Source organism: Tripterygium wilfordii, chromosome 5 (genome assembly GCF_013401445.1).
Source record: "Tripterygium wilfordii isolate XIE 37 chromosome 5, ASM1340144v1, whole genome shotgun sequence".
In the NCBI taxonomy this organism is placed as follows: domain Eukaryota; kingdom Viridiplantae; phylum Streptophyta; class Magnoliopsida; order Celastrales; family Celastraceae; genus Tripterygium; species Tripterygium wilfordii.
Genome location: NC_052236.1, coordinates 9,751,943 through 9,768,445, shown reverse-complemented (window position 1 = coordinate 9,768,445; position 16,503 = coordinate 9,751,943). Strand labels below are relative to the sequence as shown.

General features: G+C 38.2%; 3 protein-coding genes across 3 annotated transcripts; 1 reads left to right on the top strand and 2 right to left on the bottom strand.

The window, feature by feature from the left end:
* Positions 1–6,252: 6,252 nt before the first annotated feature.
* LOC119998921 (probable 2-oxoglutarate-dependent dioxygenase At5g05600) lies at positions 6,253–9,520 on the top strand. Its single transcript, XM_038846395.1, has 3 exons — positions 6,253–7,055; positions 7,898–8,231; positions 8,947–9,520. The coding sequence occupies exons 1-3, from the start codon at positions 6,541–6,543 to the stop codon at positions 9,193–9,195; spliced, it is 1,098 nt and encodes a 365-aa protein (XP_038702323.1). The 5' UTR covers positions 6,253–6,540; the 3' UTR covers positions 9,196–9,520.
* Positions 9,521–11,113: 1,593 nt separating this feature from the next.
* Positions 11,114–13,171, bottom strand: LOC119998923 (myb family transcription factor PHL7-like). Its single transcript, XM_038846397.1, has 6 exons — positions 12,582–13,171; positions 12,373–12,449; positions 12,040–12,079; positions 11,899–11,956; positions 11,749–11,818; positions 11,114–11,603 (listed from the first exon to the last, which is right to left on the bottom strand). The coding sequence occupies exons 1-6, from the start codon at positions 12,694–12,696 to the stop codon at positions 11,367–11,369; spliced, it is 597 nt and encodes a 198-aa protein (XP_038702325.1). The 5' UTR covers positions 12,697–13,171; the 3' UTR covers positions 11,114–11,366.
* A 164-nt stretch (positions 13,172–13,335) lies between these two features.
* On the bottom strand, positions 13,336–16,400 carry LOC119998922 (PHD finger protein ALFIN-LIKE 1-like). Its single transcript, XM_038846396.1, has 5 exons — positions 16,158–16,400; positions 16,022–16,054; positions 15,311–15,533; positions 14,509–14,629; positions 13,336–13,919 (listed from the first exon to the last, which is right to left on the bottom strand). The coding sequence occupies exons 1-5, from the start codon at positions 16,240–16,242 to the stop codon at positions 13,674–13,676; spliced, it is 708 nt and encodes a 235-aa protein (XP_038702324.1). The 5' UTR covers positions 16,243–16,400; the 3' UTR covers positions 13,336–13,673.
* Positions 16,401–16,503: the final 103 nt, after the last annotated feature.

Sequence of the window (16,503 nt, the reverse complement as noted above, 5' to 3'; positions counted from 1 at the left end):
CCCTTCTCTAATAAAGCTTCGACTTGCCGTCGTAGTTCTTCGTGCTCTTTTGGGCTCATACGATAATGTGGACGATTCGGCAATGTGGAGCCCGGTATTAAATCAATTTGATGCTGGACATCCCTCAAAGGGGGCAGTTCATTGGGAAGGTCTTCGGGGAAGACATCTTTAAATTCAGCCACTAATTCACGTGCACTCTCTGGTATGCCACTTCCATGCATTGTCTCTTTACCCAATAACACAAACAACACTCCCGAAGTTTTAAATTCATCAACAAAGTCACACCTGGTTAATAAAGTAGCATTTAAATCCACCGTAGATGAAGGTTTCAATGTCTTCTTGGGGAACAAGACTATCGTGATATTCTTGAAGATGAAACTGTATGTATTTTGTTTACCATCATGCTTTACACTTCGGTCAAACTGCCAGGGCCGTCCCAGAAGAAGGTGACATGCATCCATATCCACTACGTCACACCAAATCTCATCTACATATCGCGTACCCATAGAAAAAAGGCACTAAACAACGCCGTGAAACTCCGACAGCAGCCCCTTTTTTTAACCAAGATAGTTTATATGGCGTAGGGTGCTTCTCTGTAACCAACCCTATTTTCTTCACAACCTCCTCCGCAACAACATTCTCGAAACTACCGGAATCAATAATGAGTTGGCAAACTTTTCCTCCAATCGTACACGTTGAATTAAAGATGTTATTTCTCAACCAATCACTCTCTGTTTCTTCACATGGTGCCAGGAATATTCGTCTCATCATTAACAGGGGACCATCATCTCCATGGATGTGTTCTTCATCACATTCTTCCTCCTCATCAAAAACAGGCGCTTGATCAAGGTTTACCCCCGCACCTATTGGTGCTTCTTCTGTCTCCACAAACAATCCCTTGCCATATTTTTCACCCTTTCGACAGTCCACCATACGATGCCCGGACTCCCCACACTTGAAACAACGTACTCCAGAACTTGATCCACGGTTTGGTTGGGTATTTGCACTTCCCCGTTGCTGTACAGGCTGCACTCCTGAACTCGGGGATGATGCTGTTGATGGTCCGCCCATACGTCGACCCATGTTTCCACCCTCTAAGCTCCATGAGCGTCTATTCATTGATCTTTCAAGGTGTAATGCCTTCTGATGTGCCTCTGAAATCGTCATAATGTCTATGAAATTTAAGGATTCTTGAAATGGCTGCCGCATACCTCCTATATATCGTGACACCAACATGTCCTCAGACTCATTCAAATCCAGCCATGTAACCAACCTATAAAATTCAGTAGTGTAGTCATCGATAGTCCGTGGACCTTGTTTGAGATTCTGTAATTGTTGATAGAGTGTTCTCACATAATTGTATGGCAAGAAAGCACTCCTCATGTGTTTAACCAATTTTGTCCAACTCGCAAGTTTGGGTTTCCCTAGACGTAATCTGCTTTGTTTTAACTGCTGCCACCATGCTGCAGCTCGTCCTCGGAATCGGGCTGCAACTAAAGGAACCCGATGTTGATCCGGCACATCTTTAAATTCTAGAATTTCTTCCACGACAGCAAGCCAGTCTAACAACTCTTCAGGCTGTAGACATCCCTGAAACTCTGGAATATCTAACTTGAATCCTGCTTCCCACCGGTTACCATCACGTTGTTCACGCCGCCTATTTCTGTCTTCTCTCCCAACGAATGGGTTCACCATACTCTCAGCATCACTATCATCCTCATCGGTAGTGGCAACATGCAAATCCTGAGTTCTTCTTCGCCTACGGTCAACAGACAGATTAGCGATTTGTTCGGTAATCGTATCCAGTCGCTCATCCAGCAGGTCCCATCGTTCTTCTATTCTTCTTACCCGATTATCTAGTTGTTCTTCTTGTGCTGTTTCATCGCGTGCATAAATCTCTTCCAACGCTGCTCTCCTTCCACGGCCTCGTCCCCGAACCATGGCTCTGATACCAACTGATGCAGCGTGAGATTATGGAACGCAGAAAATCGAACACACAACAAGGAATCAACTCTTCTATAATCCTAACTTATGCAACAAAGTCAGAATTATAGGTAAATCAGCTCACGCGCTTAGGCGGCCGTTATTTCATATATCAAACTCAATAATAATCTTCAATGACTCAAGTAAACTATAAGTAAGTCTGCGCCAGAACCCTAAGGGCACCCACAAAAGACATAAATGCCAAGTCTTTCAAAAGGAAAGAAAGTAATTTAAGTAATAGAATAATTAAGTAGTAGAAAAGCAAAACACTTCTTGTCAAACACCACGTCCAGGGTCCCTTGCCACGCCGCTTCGTATGCTCAAACTCCTCCGTATAAGACAACGCCATATCATCAATATCATCCATACTATAAAGCCCATGACACACTACATCTCTGCCACCACCTGCATCACATTGTTACTAATTATCGACCCTTTATTTAGTCGTGTTTTTATGGCACTTTCTTAAATGTCGTTTCTGATAAATGTCGACACTTTATTATGGATTTTTAAAATGCTAGTAAATAAGCTTATATTGTTGTAGTGGTGGTGGTGCGGGCATGCTGTAATATTTTTAAATTTTTTTTTATTTTCCACGCAATTGTCAGAATTCGTCAATCCACATGACTTAATCATTGACTTATCTATGTCATGTAACAAGTTGCTCGAGTTATTAAATTAGAATAAATTTGAACTTTTAGTTATCAAATTGAAACGTTTGAATATTTGATAACCGAGTTAAAGCGTGTCAACACCTTCGATTACCAAGACTTACTTCTAACCCTGATATTCAACGTGTATTCATCCGTTTATCCACTTTTAATCATTCTCTACGTATAGCGACGGATCAATAAAAGTAGCCAACACCGGAGTGCACATAGAAGACCGTATTGATACTAGATTCTGTGTCCGCAACTGCACGAGCCTCTTGTCTTGTTAGGCGCTGCAGCTTATGTTCATATCATTTTCAATCACATTATCATGAATCACTACACCGCACCAACATGCATGGGGAATAATTGTCGTGTTATCCATCCTTATCTTCAAGAATTAGAATCGAAGTGCTCGCACCATTATTCTTAGAAAACATATGTCCAAATTGCAGAATTTGATTGGCTAACTGCACATATCAGCATCAGCATGTAGTTAAGCCTTGAAGATTTGGCAGCTCTGCATATTAGAATTTTTAACCCAAAACACATCAACAATATTGTCCGCTTCCCGTGGATACGTAATGTCCGCATGTAAGACTTTGCCATCTCAAGATGTCACCCACCTAATAATGCTCGCTCAGAAACACGCTTAACTGCAGAGTTACTATGAGATGTTTTCTTTTAAAAAAAACGCGTTGTTGATGATTAGGAACTGAAATAATCTATATATGTTAACACTGCAATAAAATATACATACAGACACGTTTTCCTACCAAACTCTTTGTTATTTAGTGCAATTAGCACTAGATGAAAAATGCTTTCTCTGAGTAAGCATCGACGATGATGATTGCGATGGTGATTGGCTAATGCCCACCATGATCGTCAATTTCTTTCCAATTTTAGGTAATTTTTATCTCTCAAAAACAAGTGTAAGTATGGTGCTAGGTTTAGTTGATGTGAGATGATATATATTACTTTCTTTAATGGCGACATTGTAGTTCGACGGCTGTCTTGTTTCTTGTGGAATCATTATGGTTTAGGAATTGTGATGAATCGACATCTGGTCAGTGTCCAATGTGTTCCAGCTTTACTCTTTTCTTAAAAAAAAACTTTTAATTAGCTAGCTGGTCAATACTCAAATTAAAAGCTAGCACTTAAGAAGATATAGCACTGCAAAGTGTAGGTGGAAGTTACTTGTAAAACTTGTGCACATGATGCACCCCACCATTTCACTTTTGATCGGAAAAGTATTACACACGAGGCCAATTCATTTTCTCAAACGAAAGATGTGAAGGATATATCTCAGTGTCATTGTCCCAGAATCTCAGTTATCACAAATGTTGAGATTGAAGCATACGATTTATGTAAAATTGTGAGTCCTACATGATTCATATGAAATTATGTGCATCCATCTCAAAAGGGTGTTCGCGCGCTTTGTTAAAGGAGAACAAGTATCGCAAATGATGTCGTGGCGCTTTATCGTAAACATCGCATAAGTCCTCAATTTACGACGCTTTTGGGAATCGCTGCAAAACAGTTAGTAAGCGCCGCAACGTACTACACACGAACTCTATGGCGAGAATTTTTTAATTTTTATTTACGACGCTTTCTAAGAAAGCGCCACGAATATAACGCATTCACGGCATTCTATGGTAGAGTCATTATCGCTAACAAAATTTACGACGGTTAGATAATGAAGTACCGTTACATTATGCAAGCCGACCCTTGTTTAAAAGTGTCAAAAATAATTGTCGTGGTTGGTAGCAGTTTTTTTAGTGTAAATTTCTTCTGAAATACCACAAATAAATAAATAAAAATCCAAGAAGAAATTAAAGTATACATCCTCGCTCTTAATTTGGGCAAGATTAAAGTAGAAAATTTGAATCTTTTATTATAAAATTAAATCTTCACCACTAAGCTAGCCAAAACCTCTCTTGATTAAAATCAAATGTTTTTTTTTTTTAAAAACTCAAAACTCTTTATAGTTACAGAATTACACTGTTTGATATGCTAAGACCATTAGGTGGAATCATGCATGATTTGATTTGAATGACAGAAATGGTAACCAGGCCACGCAGAAATATCCCAAACCCATATAGGACCAACCAATCCATCTACTTCTTTTGTTTTGGTTAATTTTCTTAAAAAAAGGTTTTATTTGATTGTTCCATTAGCTTAAATGGAAAGCGTGTAGCTTAGGTGATTTGTTAATGGACATAAAATAGTAAGGCAATTCCAACATTCCTCCAACATCCTTTTGATCTGTTCTGGCAATCATGCACATTCTTTGGTGACAAGAGGGGTCCAGTCTAGTGGTATTACTACTAGAAATGAAGATTTGTCTTCTCTATGGATATATTATTGTCCGATTTACTTCTCAAATTTAAACGAATTCAAGTTTGATCAATTAAGTACGTCCAAAATCCAATCCGGGTTAGGGTCCAGACATGTAAATATTTCGTAAATACGTGTTATTGTCTTACCATGAATCAATTTTTTGCCACCCTTACAAATCATTAGATTCAAATTGTAGTCTACAATCTTAAACGAATTACGGAGTCCCCGAAATCGAAGGGGTTTACCCATCATCAAATAAGTGCTTCAATCTTCATTCTTTAATCTTAGATTACATTTTCTTAGATATAAACCACCAAGCATGTGATGCATGATATAGCTTCTATGGTTCATAGCTATTTTGGATTGTGGATGAGCACCCGTCAAGGTCTGATTTTTAGCTATTTTGGATTGTGGATCCAAAGTCTCCTTGAAGTCATCAAGAACCTCAAGTTCTTAGATCACAGGTCAGTAGTTTAAATTGTTTTTGTGATGTACATATATAGCTTCTATGGAGCTGAGTAGTGTACAGATAACCATGTGGATTTAGTTTAGGATTGAAATAAAAGGCATTCTGAGGTAGAATTTTTGTTCACAAATAAAATATGTAAGCTATTTTATTGAAGATCTCGTTGGCGTAATGTTTAATTTCAATATATTTTGTTTGGTTTTGAGTCATTTTTTTAGATCTATAAAAATAATAGTTGGATAAATATATGATATGATATTTATAAAGCCAAAGAATGAACAAAAATAAAAAAAAATTCAATAATAGTGGTTAGAAATGCCTATTTTACAGTTTAGGAATATTTTCACCCGCACTTTTGAAAATTGCATGTAAAGAAATCACAACAACTGCGGTCAAAAAACTGCGAGTAAAGGTCTTCCGATGCTCGCTTAGCTCTTGGTTTTGCAACCGCATATAAAGCGTACACGGGTCGAGTAACCTTCTAATTAGAGAATACCAAAATCGTTTCCATTTAAGGTACCATATACCAAAACTGTTTATAAAACCATTTAAATTTCTAAAACCGGAATCATTCCATAATTGTTTATCATCATGTACTCGTTTACCATTTAACTTTTAATATTTTAAAATTCTTTCATAAATGATCGTATAACCCTTTTCAAACCCACAAATCGAACCCATAAAATATATTACTACTAGTGTAAAATAAATACATTTATTAAGTGGTTTGGATATCCTACACCCGGCATAAAAAACTAAAATTGATCAGAAACCATGATGAGTTTGAAACTCAAAACCAAAACCTTTTCTAAACTCTATAGGATCGATTTTCGAGTTTTAAATGGATCGGGTATCCTATAGATAGTGTTCAGATTATTTTTTTATCATCTCTAGTAAAGTCTATTACCGCGGTTTTTTTATACTTATACTAGTGCGGTTATAACAGCTAACGGGTGTAAGTACACTTTGTTGTAATTGTACGATAAAAGGTGCCCCAAATTTACTCAATTCCTTCATGGCGCCGAAATAAACTCCTGTCAATCCTTATATATACCGAAGCACAGGACCAGAACAAACACATTCAAACACACACATTCGATCATGACTTGTCTACAGAGTGGTTGGCCTGAACCAGTGGTTCGAGTCCAGTCCTTGGCGGAGGGTGGCATCACTGCAATTCCTGAACGCTACATCAAGCCTGCCAACGACAGACCAATACTCATCAACCACAACGACAACAACCTCAACCTCAACAACAACAACATTCCTGTCATTGATCTCCAACACGTGTACTCCAACAATAAGGTACTGAGAGACGAGACACTGATACGCGTATCCGACGCGTGCCGCAACTGGGGATTCTTTCAGGTGGTGAATCATGGAGTGAGTCATGAGTTGATGAGTCGCATGCGAGAGGTTTGGCGTGGGTTTTTCAATTTGCCGCTCGAGATGAAGCAAGAGCTTGCTAACAACCCTAGCACGTACGAAGGGTATGGGAGTCGATTGGGTGTGGAGAAGGGCGCCATTCTTGACTGGAGCGACTATTTCTTTCTTAATTACTTGCCTCTTCATCTTAGAAACCCGAACAAGTGGCCTACGCTGCCGACTTCTTGTAGGTACGCATGATCTAATCAATTAGGCACGTTTTGTTAAAGAAATAAGTAGCTCATTGTCTGATAGTTTGACCACGAAAAAACCCTATTGACAATACATCCTGACATTAAGTATAAAGAAATGCAGTTATGATAGGGACTCCCGTAACTGATATCCCAGTTAGGACATACCCTTACTCATTAGCTAGGGCTTTGTGCACTAGGGTGGTCTTGTGCACCACATTTTTTATTTTTTTTTTACACCTAACACTCATTAGTCCAGCAACGTAACCCAAAAATCAGTCAAAAAAAACCTAACCAGTTCTTTCCTGCCTTTTCTTTCTCTCAAGCCTCAACACTCACGCACACGACACGAGTATCATCTCACTTTGTAGGAAGTTTTCTTTTTTCAATAGGACACCACTTTATGATACCGCTTTGGACACCAAAATAGCTAGGAACGACCTTGATCCCAGTTATCCAGTTATATGCACAAGATTTCATGTACATCATGTGAGAGATATGAAGCCCCACGAATTCACTTGAATCATATGCATACAACTCAGTAGTATAACTAGAATACCCAATTGATAGGATGTTTGTCGTTTTCAAAAACAATGTCACAAATGGTCAATATATATGAGTACCAAAGGCTTTTGAAGTTTCTAGGAAAGTCTCCTTATGATGCCAAATTTGATTTGAGGCTTTAATCAACTTATCACTCACAATGTTTATTGTGAGTTAATTAACATAGGCCTTCTAGACAGATGTACGTAGACCCTATCCCTGCATAATTTCTAAACCATTTTTGTGTCGAATCTATCTTTTAAAATTGATGAGAGAGTAACTGAAACGTTTGTACGCAGGGATTTGGTAGCTGAATACGGCAATGAGGTGGTTAAACTATGTGGGAGACTAATGAAGATACTATCCTTAAACCTTGGACTGGGAGAGGATCAACTTCAAAATGCTTTTGGAGGTGAAAATATTGGGGCAACTATGAGGGCTAATTTCTACCCAAAGTGTCCACAACCAGACCTTACACTTGGTCTCTCTTCTCACTCTGACCCTGGTGGCATCACACTTCTCTTGCCGGACGAAAACGTCGCCGGTCTCCAAGTCCGTCGAGCCGATGGTTCTTGGGTTACTGTTAAGCCTGTTCCTAATGCCTTCATTGTCAACATTGGAGACCAAATTCAGGTATAACTTCCGTCATAATCTCCATATTTTGATCGATCTATTAATTATCATTTTCTTGCTTAATTACGTGAAGCATGCCACTTGTTCCGGACCCACCTGACCTAGGGTAACGCGGATTTTGATGACTGAAAGAGTTATCAATTTTCAGCTCAATCACTCAATGTTCACACATTCTAATTGGGAACCCAAAGTTGAAAACTATTCCAATATACACAAACGGACATATTTCTCACTATTCGGACGAGTTCTTTATATTGATTTTTTATGCCACATCAGTGCCCGAATTTTAAAAATCATGTTCGAGTGTACATATTAAAACAATTTTCAACTTTGGGTTCCTAAGTTAAAACATCTGACGAGGTTGCAGTATTAGTGGATGATGAGGTTGCATTAGTGGTGGTTGTTGTATAAGTGGAGGTAATTTGTTTTGGAGGGGCAGGGTGAGAACCATCGACAAATTTGTATACTATATATATAGATACAGATGTGTGATTGACCTACGTGTGAACTATTACTCTATTAGCACTAATGGCTAAGATTACATACTAATACAAAGCACTAATCTTGGGTTAGTTGAGAAGATTGTGGAGATGATGATGGAATGTCAACCATATCATTAAGTGGCCGTGGAGGAGATTGTGGCAAGATTGGTGTCTTCATGATTGCATGATTAACATTTCTATGACGCATTACCTTTCTTTTGTGTTTGTTTTAGGTGCTAAGCAACGCAATCTTCAAGAGTGTGGAACATCGGGTTATTGTTAATTCAAGTAAAGAGCGTGTCTCTCTGGCTTTCTTCTACAATCCCAAGAGCGATATCCTAATCGAACCTATCAAGGATCTTGTAACAGAAGACCGGCCGGCGCTATATCAGCCGATGACTTATGATCAATACAGACTTTACATTAGGATTAAAGGTCCTTCTGGCAAGAAACAAGTTGAATCACTCATGTCCTCTACATAGTTTTCCATGGTATAAGCTAGCTAGCTAGCTAGCTTGGCTATCTAAATAAGACCATTTGGGATTCTTCATCTTCTAATGATGATTCTTCATGTTCTGTTTTAGCAGGAAAAAAAGTTAAAAGAATTTTCTTCTTCAGCCATTGCCCTTCGAAGAAATTGCCTATGTCAATTCAGGAAATTAATTATAAGACAAAGTGATTCTTGTGGGGGAACCCAAACATGCTTTTTTTTTCCTCCATGACCATGTGAGGTTGTAATGGTTTGCTTGGGTTGCTTCAAGAATCAAATTGAATGATATATTCACGTGTTGATGCTTTTTTCACCAATTCAACTACTGTATATGTGTTGATTGTCTTTATGATTTTATGATTAATACTGTCAACTTTCACTCACTTAGCGTAACAACGAGTCATTGTCTAAACAATGGGTTATTGGTTGAGACAATCAATGAGATCGTGGTAACTCTTAACGCAAATGGGAGGTCGTGAATTCAAGTCACATGAATGTTTTCATTGTCGTAATTTGTGAGATAGACATTTGCTCAGCTCAACGTGTGTGAAAGTCAGCATGCTTTATCTTTCTGCATTGGGTCTCGGCTCATGTCTCAACTGGTTCATGGGAGTTACAACCCTGTGGGATCTTCCATGTAGCCAGGAGTTTACCACGCAGTTGGATAAGTTTGACATTATAAAAATAAAAAAAAGAGTTATTGCCAGAGCCATCGGAACGACTTGAAACCATGTCAGAGTTAATCAGATGGTATTGGTTGATGCCCCAAAATGTCTGTAATTGTCGTTGGAAACCAAGATTTGGAGCTTGGTGCTTGATGCGGACAAAGACTATTGTACGGACAAACGCAACGAGCCTCCTTTTCGTGGGCCTCATCTGGGATGGCCCATTCTGTTTGCTTTGGCAGCCCGTCTCCTGTAATGAGCCTTTTTTCTAACCTTCATTGGGCTTTTCTTTCCAAGGCTCCTACTGGCTACTGGATAGCCTCCTTATCTGGGCCCGAGACAGTCTCATCATTCCAATTTTGATCATCTATCTGGCCCAGACTCTCACTTACCATCTCTGAGCAGTTCGGTTCACGTTAGGATTCTTTGTTTATTATCTTTGTTATTTTGAAACGTTCCATATTTCAGTGACCAAAATGAAATTTTCTTATCCTGTTTGGGTTGTAGTTTCAAAAAAATGAAAGATCCGTGTGCCGAGTGTGTGTGTGATGTGTGTTGACACCGTGTCTACCACAGCCTCCTTTGCAGTTGATAAGTTCCTTCTACCATTTGACTTTTTGCTTGTGATGAAATACTCATGGGTGTCAAGTGTGTAGTGTTGTCTTATCCTGTTTGGGTTGTAGTTTCAAAAAAAAAAAAAAGTTCAATTAACCTCACAACTTTCATTTAGATATTAAATTGATTTTAGGGAGATAAAAAAAGGTTTTATATGTACAAATTATTGTGCAAAATCACCAACCCAAGTTAAGCACCAAATCGATTGAGAAACAAACAACCAAGCTAACTAATGCAAAGAATAACAAACAGTAACATAAAAGAAACGAGATTTACGTGGTTTGGTGTAAGCCTACAGAACTTCAGCTCCTCTGATTGACACAGAACCAAGGCTGTCTGGACAGCTCCTGAGGCCTGTCCAGACAGAATATATTAGATAACAGTGCCTGCTACATAGTTGAGCCAAAAAAATCACACATTGTTATGACTAATAAACATCTCACATCACTTGGATAACTCAAAGCGATGTGGATTTATAAGAAAACCCAAGTTCCTACCATTTAATGATGCTTTTTCTTGAGCTTAAGTACCATTAAGTGAGACGACCAATAAGAACAAAGTCGTGCAAGTCTAATGTATCTATGAAAACCGATAAATCCAAAAGGGACAATATCATTGATGTGAGTAGGCTAGAATTTTAAACACAAATGGACATCAAAATAATCCAAAAGAAATCTCTTACAATATGGAATTGTTTTTATTATGCATAATCACACCCACATTCTTTGTTGCAAAATTTAGAAAAAGCTAGGCACAAAAGGAGAAGGGAAGGATGCAATGTTCCATGGAAAGCTGATATGATCATGAGCAGCATATGAAACTTTTGCCTCCTTTTGATTATGGTCAAGCCTTGAGCTTTGAGGGAAAACATGGTTTCCGATCCTCATCCTTGTAAAGAGCCTGAAATTCTTCTTTCATGTCGTATTTCATTTTTAACAATCTCTGAATCACATTCGAATTCCTTTCCATTGGAATCTGAATACTCGCAGAGGGCAGGAAGTGATGCTGGAGAGAGAGGCTTGATGGATTTTGCAATAGATGCCCGGTTCCGATGCTCCTCTGCAACTCTGTCGAAAAAACGCTCTTGGGCTTCAAGTTTAAGCTTCAAGCTTCTTTGAACCTTCAGTGTTGGAAGCATAAAAATACGTCAATAATGGCAGATACTGATCCAAGCGAAAAGGCCAAAAAAATAGGTAAGAATAATTGAAGTTTAATAAACATATACTCCGCTTTTGAATGCAGAATCATATGACAAAGTTGGCTACCTCAGTATGGTCATTCAATCGCCTCTGTACTTCCATTTGCAATAGTAAAGCTTCTTTTTGTTCAGTGAAACTGCAGAGTTTCACAACGTTTATATTCTTATAATGGCTGTGAAGAGTACTAAAGTCATTGTAGGAGATGCTATAACTTACCACGTTGCGCCGAAATTTGGAAATAATTCTGAAATATGTCTCCTCTCAAACTTGCTTCCTGGTCACAGAGAAATATTTAATTTTCATGCTTGTAATTGTAGGCAGAGAGGAAATACTGAAATGAATGTCCTCTAAACTTACTAGGGCCTGATTCTGGGATCAATTTCATGATCCTATATTTCTGAAATAGAAAAAAAAAATCATAAACTATAAACAAGTATGTTTCTATTTTAGAACAAATATTAAAACACTACACAAACCAGATGGATAACATGACGCTAAACATCCGAAAAAGTAAAAATGTAATCAGATGATGTAATATAATTGTCCAGTTGTTCAAACAACTTCCATGATCCAAACCGACTTTCAATGCTTTTTGTTGATTTAAACTTTGAAGTTCTGTGTGTTGGTAACTGCCTATAGAAGAATCCAATTATCAAATGATAGAGATGGAGATAAATAAGAGGTACCTACCTGTAAGTGGCTTTTAACATGGTAGATGGTTAGTCCAGGAATGGCCATAGCCTTCCATATGCCCTTTGGTGTTGCCACTGCCAAGAGAATGCACGCAAAAAAGAACAGAAGCCGTAAAAAGGTTCATCATTCTAATATGATAAAACCAGAACAAGGAAATTTTAATCAGTCGTAATTTTCATACATAAATATTCAGAATTTAGGCTTACTCTCAGGGCCGCCAAGTCTGTTAACTGCCTCTTCAAACCGATCATGGAGCTCTTCCGTCCAACGTAACCGTTCCTTGCGAGAGCCATCGGAGCAACTTGAAGTCATAGTGAACATGCTGTCTCAGAACCCTGGGCAATGGCATGACAATGGCCGCTTTGTGGGGAAGGATTATAAGGATAAGGGACTAAGCCAAATACAGCTATGCAGTGAAAAGGCAGTATGGCGATATGCACCAAGAAACATTGATAGAGAGGTACCGGATGCCTCAAAGTGTCTACACTCTACAATAATGGTTGTAAACCAAGACTTAGTAAAGTCCAATTAAATTCCAAGTCAAAACAAATTCTCTGATCCTACTCGGCTGGTGAATTTCAAGCTTAGCACTTGATGTGTCCAAAGAACGTATCATTAGGCAAACCAGGTCAACCCTTCTGAACTGAGCCATGAAGGGTTATGGTAACAACTTTGAAACAGAGGATAGAAACCGTTGAGGCAATGTGAGACTGCCTCTGATCCCAACTTAACCAGAATGAACATATCATGTTCAAGGGGATTCTTGATCAGCGGGGTTTGGACATAAATAACACTAGCCAGCTGACAAGTAGAGTTGGCTGGGCTTTACAATCAAACATAGGATGAAAAATAGGATTGCAGTACATCTTGCATAAATGGTACTTTATAGGTCTATTTTTGTAATAAATGCACAATAAAGATTAAGAGAAGGAGCTAAAGAAATCAATACATATTCAGAACAATTCAAAAGGGAGTCAAGATCATTAAGAAAACTAGTGGAAAAAACATCATCCTTCAGTTAAATTACTATGGAAGTTATAAGATAACTGTAATTGTACAGATATACTTCTTCTATGTGATAAAAGTAAGATACTCTAACTCTCTAAGACAAGTTGACATACACTCATACAGGCAACGATGTTGCAGGGAATCAGGCGAATTTCAACCTCTCAGATGCAATCCCTTATAAGTGAACGACATAACAGATGAGTTATATAAAACTGTGATGTTGCAATTTCACGTTTGCAGCAACAGAAGAAATGCTCTCCGTTCTCTTCAGTTATGTCTGATAGCCAGCACTACCTGCCCTTCTTCACGCAAGACGGGCATTTGTATTGCTTAATACTCTCAGCCTTAGCAGGTGTTATCTTCACACACTTTCCATGGTACCATCTTTCACAGATGTCACAGCCAATCCAAAACTCGTCTGCATTGTAGTTTCCACCACAGCTCCCGCAGAAGGTTTCACTTTGCTCATCTTCATCATCCTCGTAAATCTCATCTGTTAGCCTAGGGTTGGTTTTCACTTGGCCTTCACTTGACCTCTGCATAGAATAAATCAATAAAAAATCCAGTCAATGGCTCAGGAAATAGGTATGCTTAAGAGAGTAATATACAGCTGATCAAAAGATAGATTGTGAAATCTTCCTTCACTGAGAAAATCCAATGTTCCAAGACTACAGTTAATATTCTAAGCCCCAATAATTGTACAATGCAACCTCATTAGAATTGTAACACTAGCCAAAATTTTCATGCAAGATGCAACTCACTTAACTATTATCCGTTGACAGACTTTTCTTTCTCTTCCTGATTTTAGTAGATGACGAAAACTTCTAGATTGAGGTTTTTCTTTAGGAAAAAGGAGATTGAGTTCAAACCCTAAAGGGGTAGTTGCATATAGAACTAGTTCAATATAAAGTATAAACTTGGTTGTGTCATTTTACCGTATGAGATCTTAAAACCGACCAATCGAATCCAGACCATTAATATATGCTTGACTGCAATTATCATCTTGTATGAAACTGTGAAACAGAATCCAGACAACTAATTATCTTACTGTCTTAAACCTATCCAGTGTCAAAGCTTATATAGTTCCCAAATATTACGCTGAGAAAAGAGTTTGTTTGATCAAACCTTCAAGCTACCCTTAGATTTGCTTCCACTGCCCATGCTTGGTTTATCCTTTATAGGCTTCCTTTCCGTTACAACTTCAAAGACAGTAGGTTGATCATTGATCAAACTAAATAGTCGTTTCCTGTAAAGCCAAATAACAAGAAGAATTTACAAAGCATGCTATAACTGACACAACACTCTGTATTAAACATTTTAAAGAAATTTAGAAAGCTGAAATAAATGATATGAATATGAGCGAGTAGCGAAAATTCTTCTGTAAAAAAAAATAGTTGGCCTATTAAACTGTTGTCAGAGAAGGTGAAGATCTAAAAGAAGGAAACTTCTATTTTCCTATAGTGAACTGACATATAACATGACCTGAATTTCAAGAAAAGATCGTCCTTTTTATGGGAGGCCCATAAAACTGAAATTCTATTGTATGTGGCATTCAGACGTGATACATGAATTTGATTCATTAAAGAATCTGGAACACCAAAATTCAGGCCATAAAAACAATTTATTGATTTAACTAAATGCCATCATTTCAAAATATTTAAAGGACAGAATTTGTTGGCAATTGAAAGCCTCATTTCCTTTTTCAGGACTCAGTTAAAAAAAGATCAATGAAATCACATGAAGCACTTCAATTTTCAAAGAAATTCTCAGCTATGCTAAAAAAAGATCAATGAAATCACATGAGGCAGTTCAATTTCCAAAGAATTCTCAGCTATGTATCCCCAAAAATGGATGGAGGACATTTGCCTTCCATTGCCACCCATGATTCCCCACATGCATTCAGAAAATCAAAAGAGCTCGAATATACCTTTCATTGCGGTTAAGACGAGCACCAAAGTAGAAAGCAACAGAAAGCAACCAAGAATCGCTATGTACAGCAACCAATGAAAGCCAGTCTTTGCGTTGCATGCCATCTCTAGCAAAATTAATCCCAAGTGCGGGTTCAGGAAGCTCTGGAGGAACTTCTTCTGCCGGCAGAGTTACCTCCCAGGTTTCATTTGGATGTCCATACAGACAAAGATTCTCCTTGTCTATACACAAATGGAAATGATACTAGAATCAACCAATCAACGCAAAACCCAAAGCAGTATGTCTATGTGGTACTTGAGAAAACAGGGGAATAGCAGATGAATGAAAAAAACTAAGATCTCCACTTCACAAAAACCAGCTTAATTCACCCACTTAAGTTTTCTCGAAGTCACTTAATTAAAGTCTTAGTGAGATCACTGCAAATTGGATTTGATAAGCTAATCATTTTCTATAAATTTCATCTCGAACTCTAGATTCAACTTTGAACTAGAGAAACAATACCACTGAAATTTACAAATATACATACATATAGTGCGCCAATTCTAATTATGAGACAACAATATTACGCTAAATGCACATATTCAAATTACTTTCCACCCCTCACCGGAATCTGAACCTCGGAAGCCAAGAAATTTCCCATGCAAACCTAACCCTATAAATAAACAAATAAAAAGAAATTTCGATCTACAATTACATGATCACGGATTACCTGGATCGCAGAGTCTGTAAAATTCATCGACATCTGACAGAATTACGACAACAACAACAACGTCTAGGTTATATATCAAAATAACACAGTAATTGAGACTGAGAGACAAATTAGAGTCATAGAAAGAGGCGTTTACCGTGTGTTAAAGCACGAACAACACCAGCTCTTCTGCCATTATAATCTTTGAAGATCTCCTCGACGGTTCGAGGACTTGAGCCCATGTCAACAGCAGCAACTTAGTGGATATCCGTAAAGGGATTTAGAATTACCAGATATACGACTATATTTCCTGGTGAATTACGAACTGTGGAGGAAAAACGGTGAGACCATGATGATGGATCGAGGAGAAACAGTACACAAGTAAACGTGATAACCGAAACAGACGACGGAGCATAGATCAATATATGGAAGGGTTCGGGGATCCTGACCCGGATCCATACATGTTTATTCGATATCCACACCCGTACTCTTACGGGTAGGTG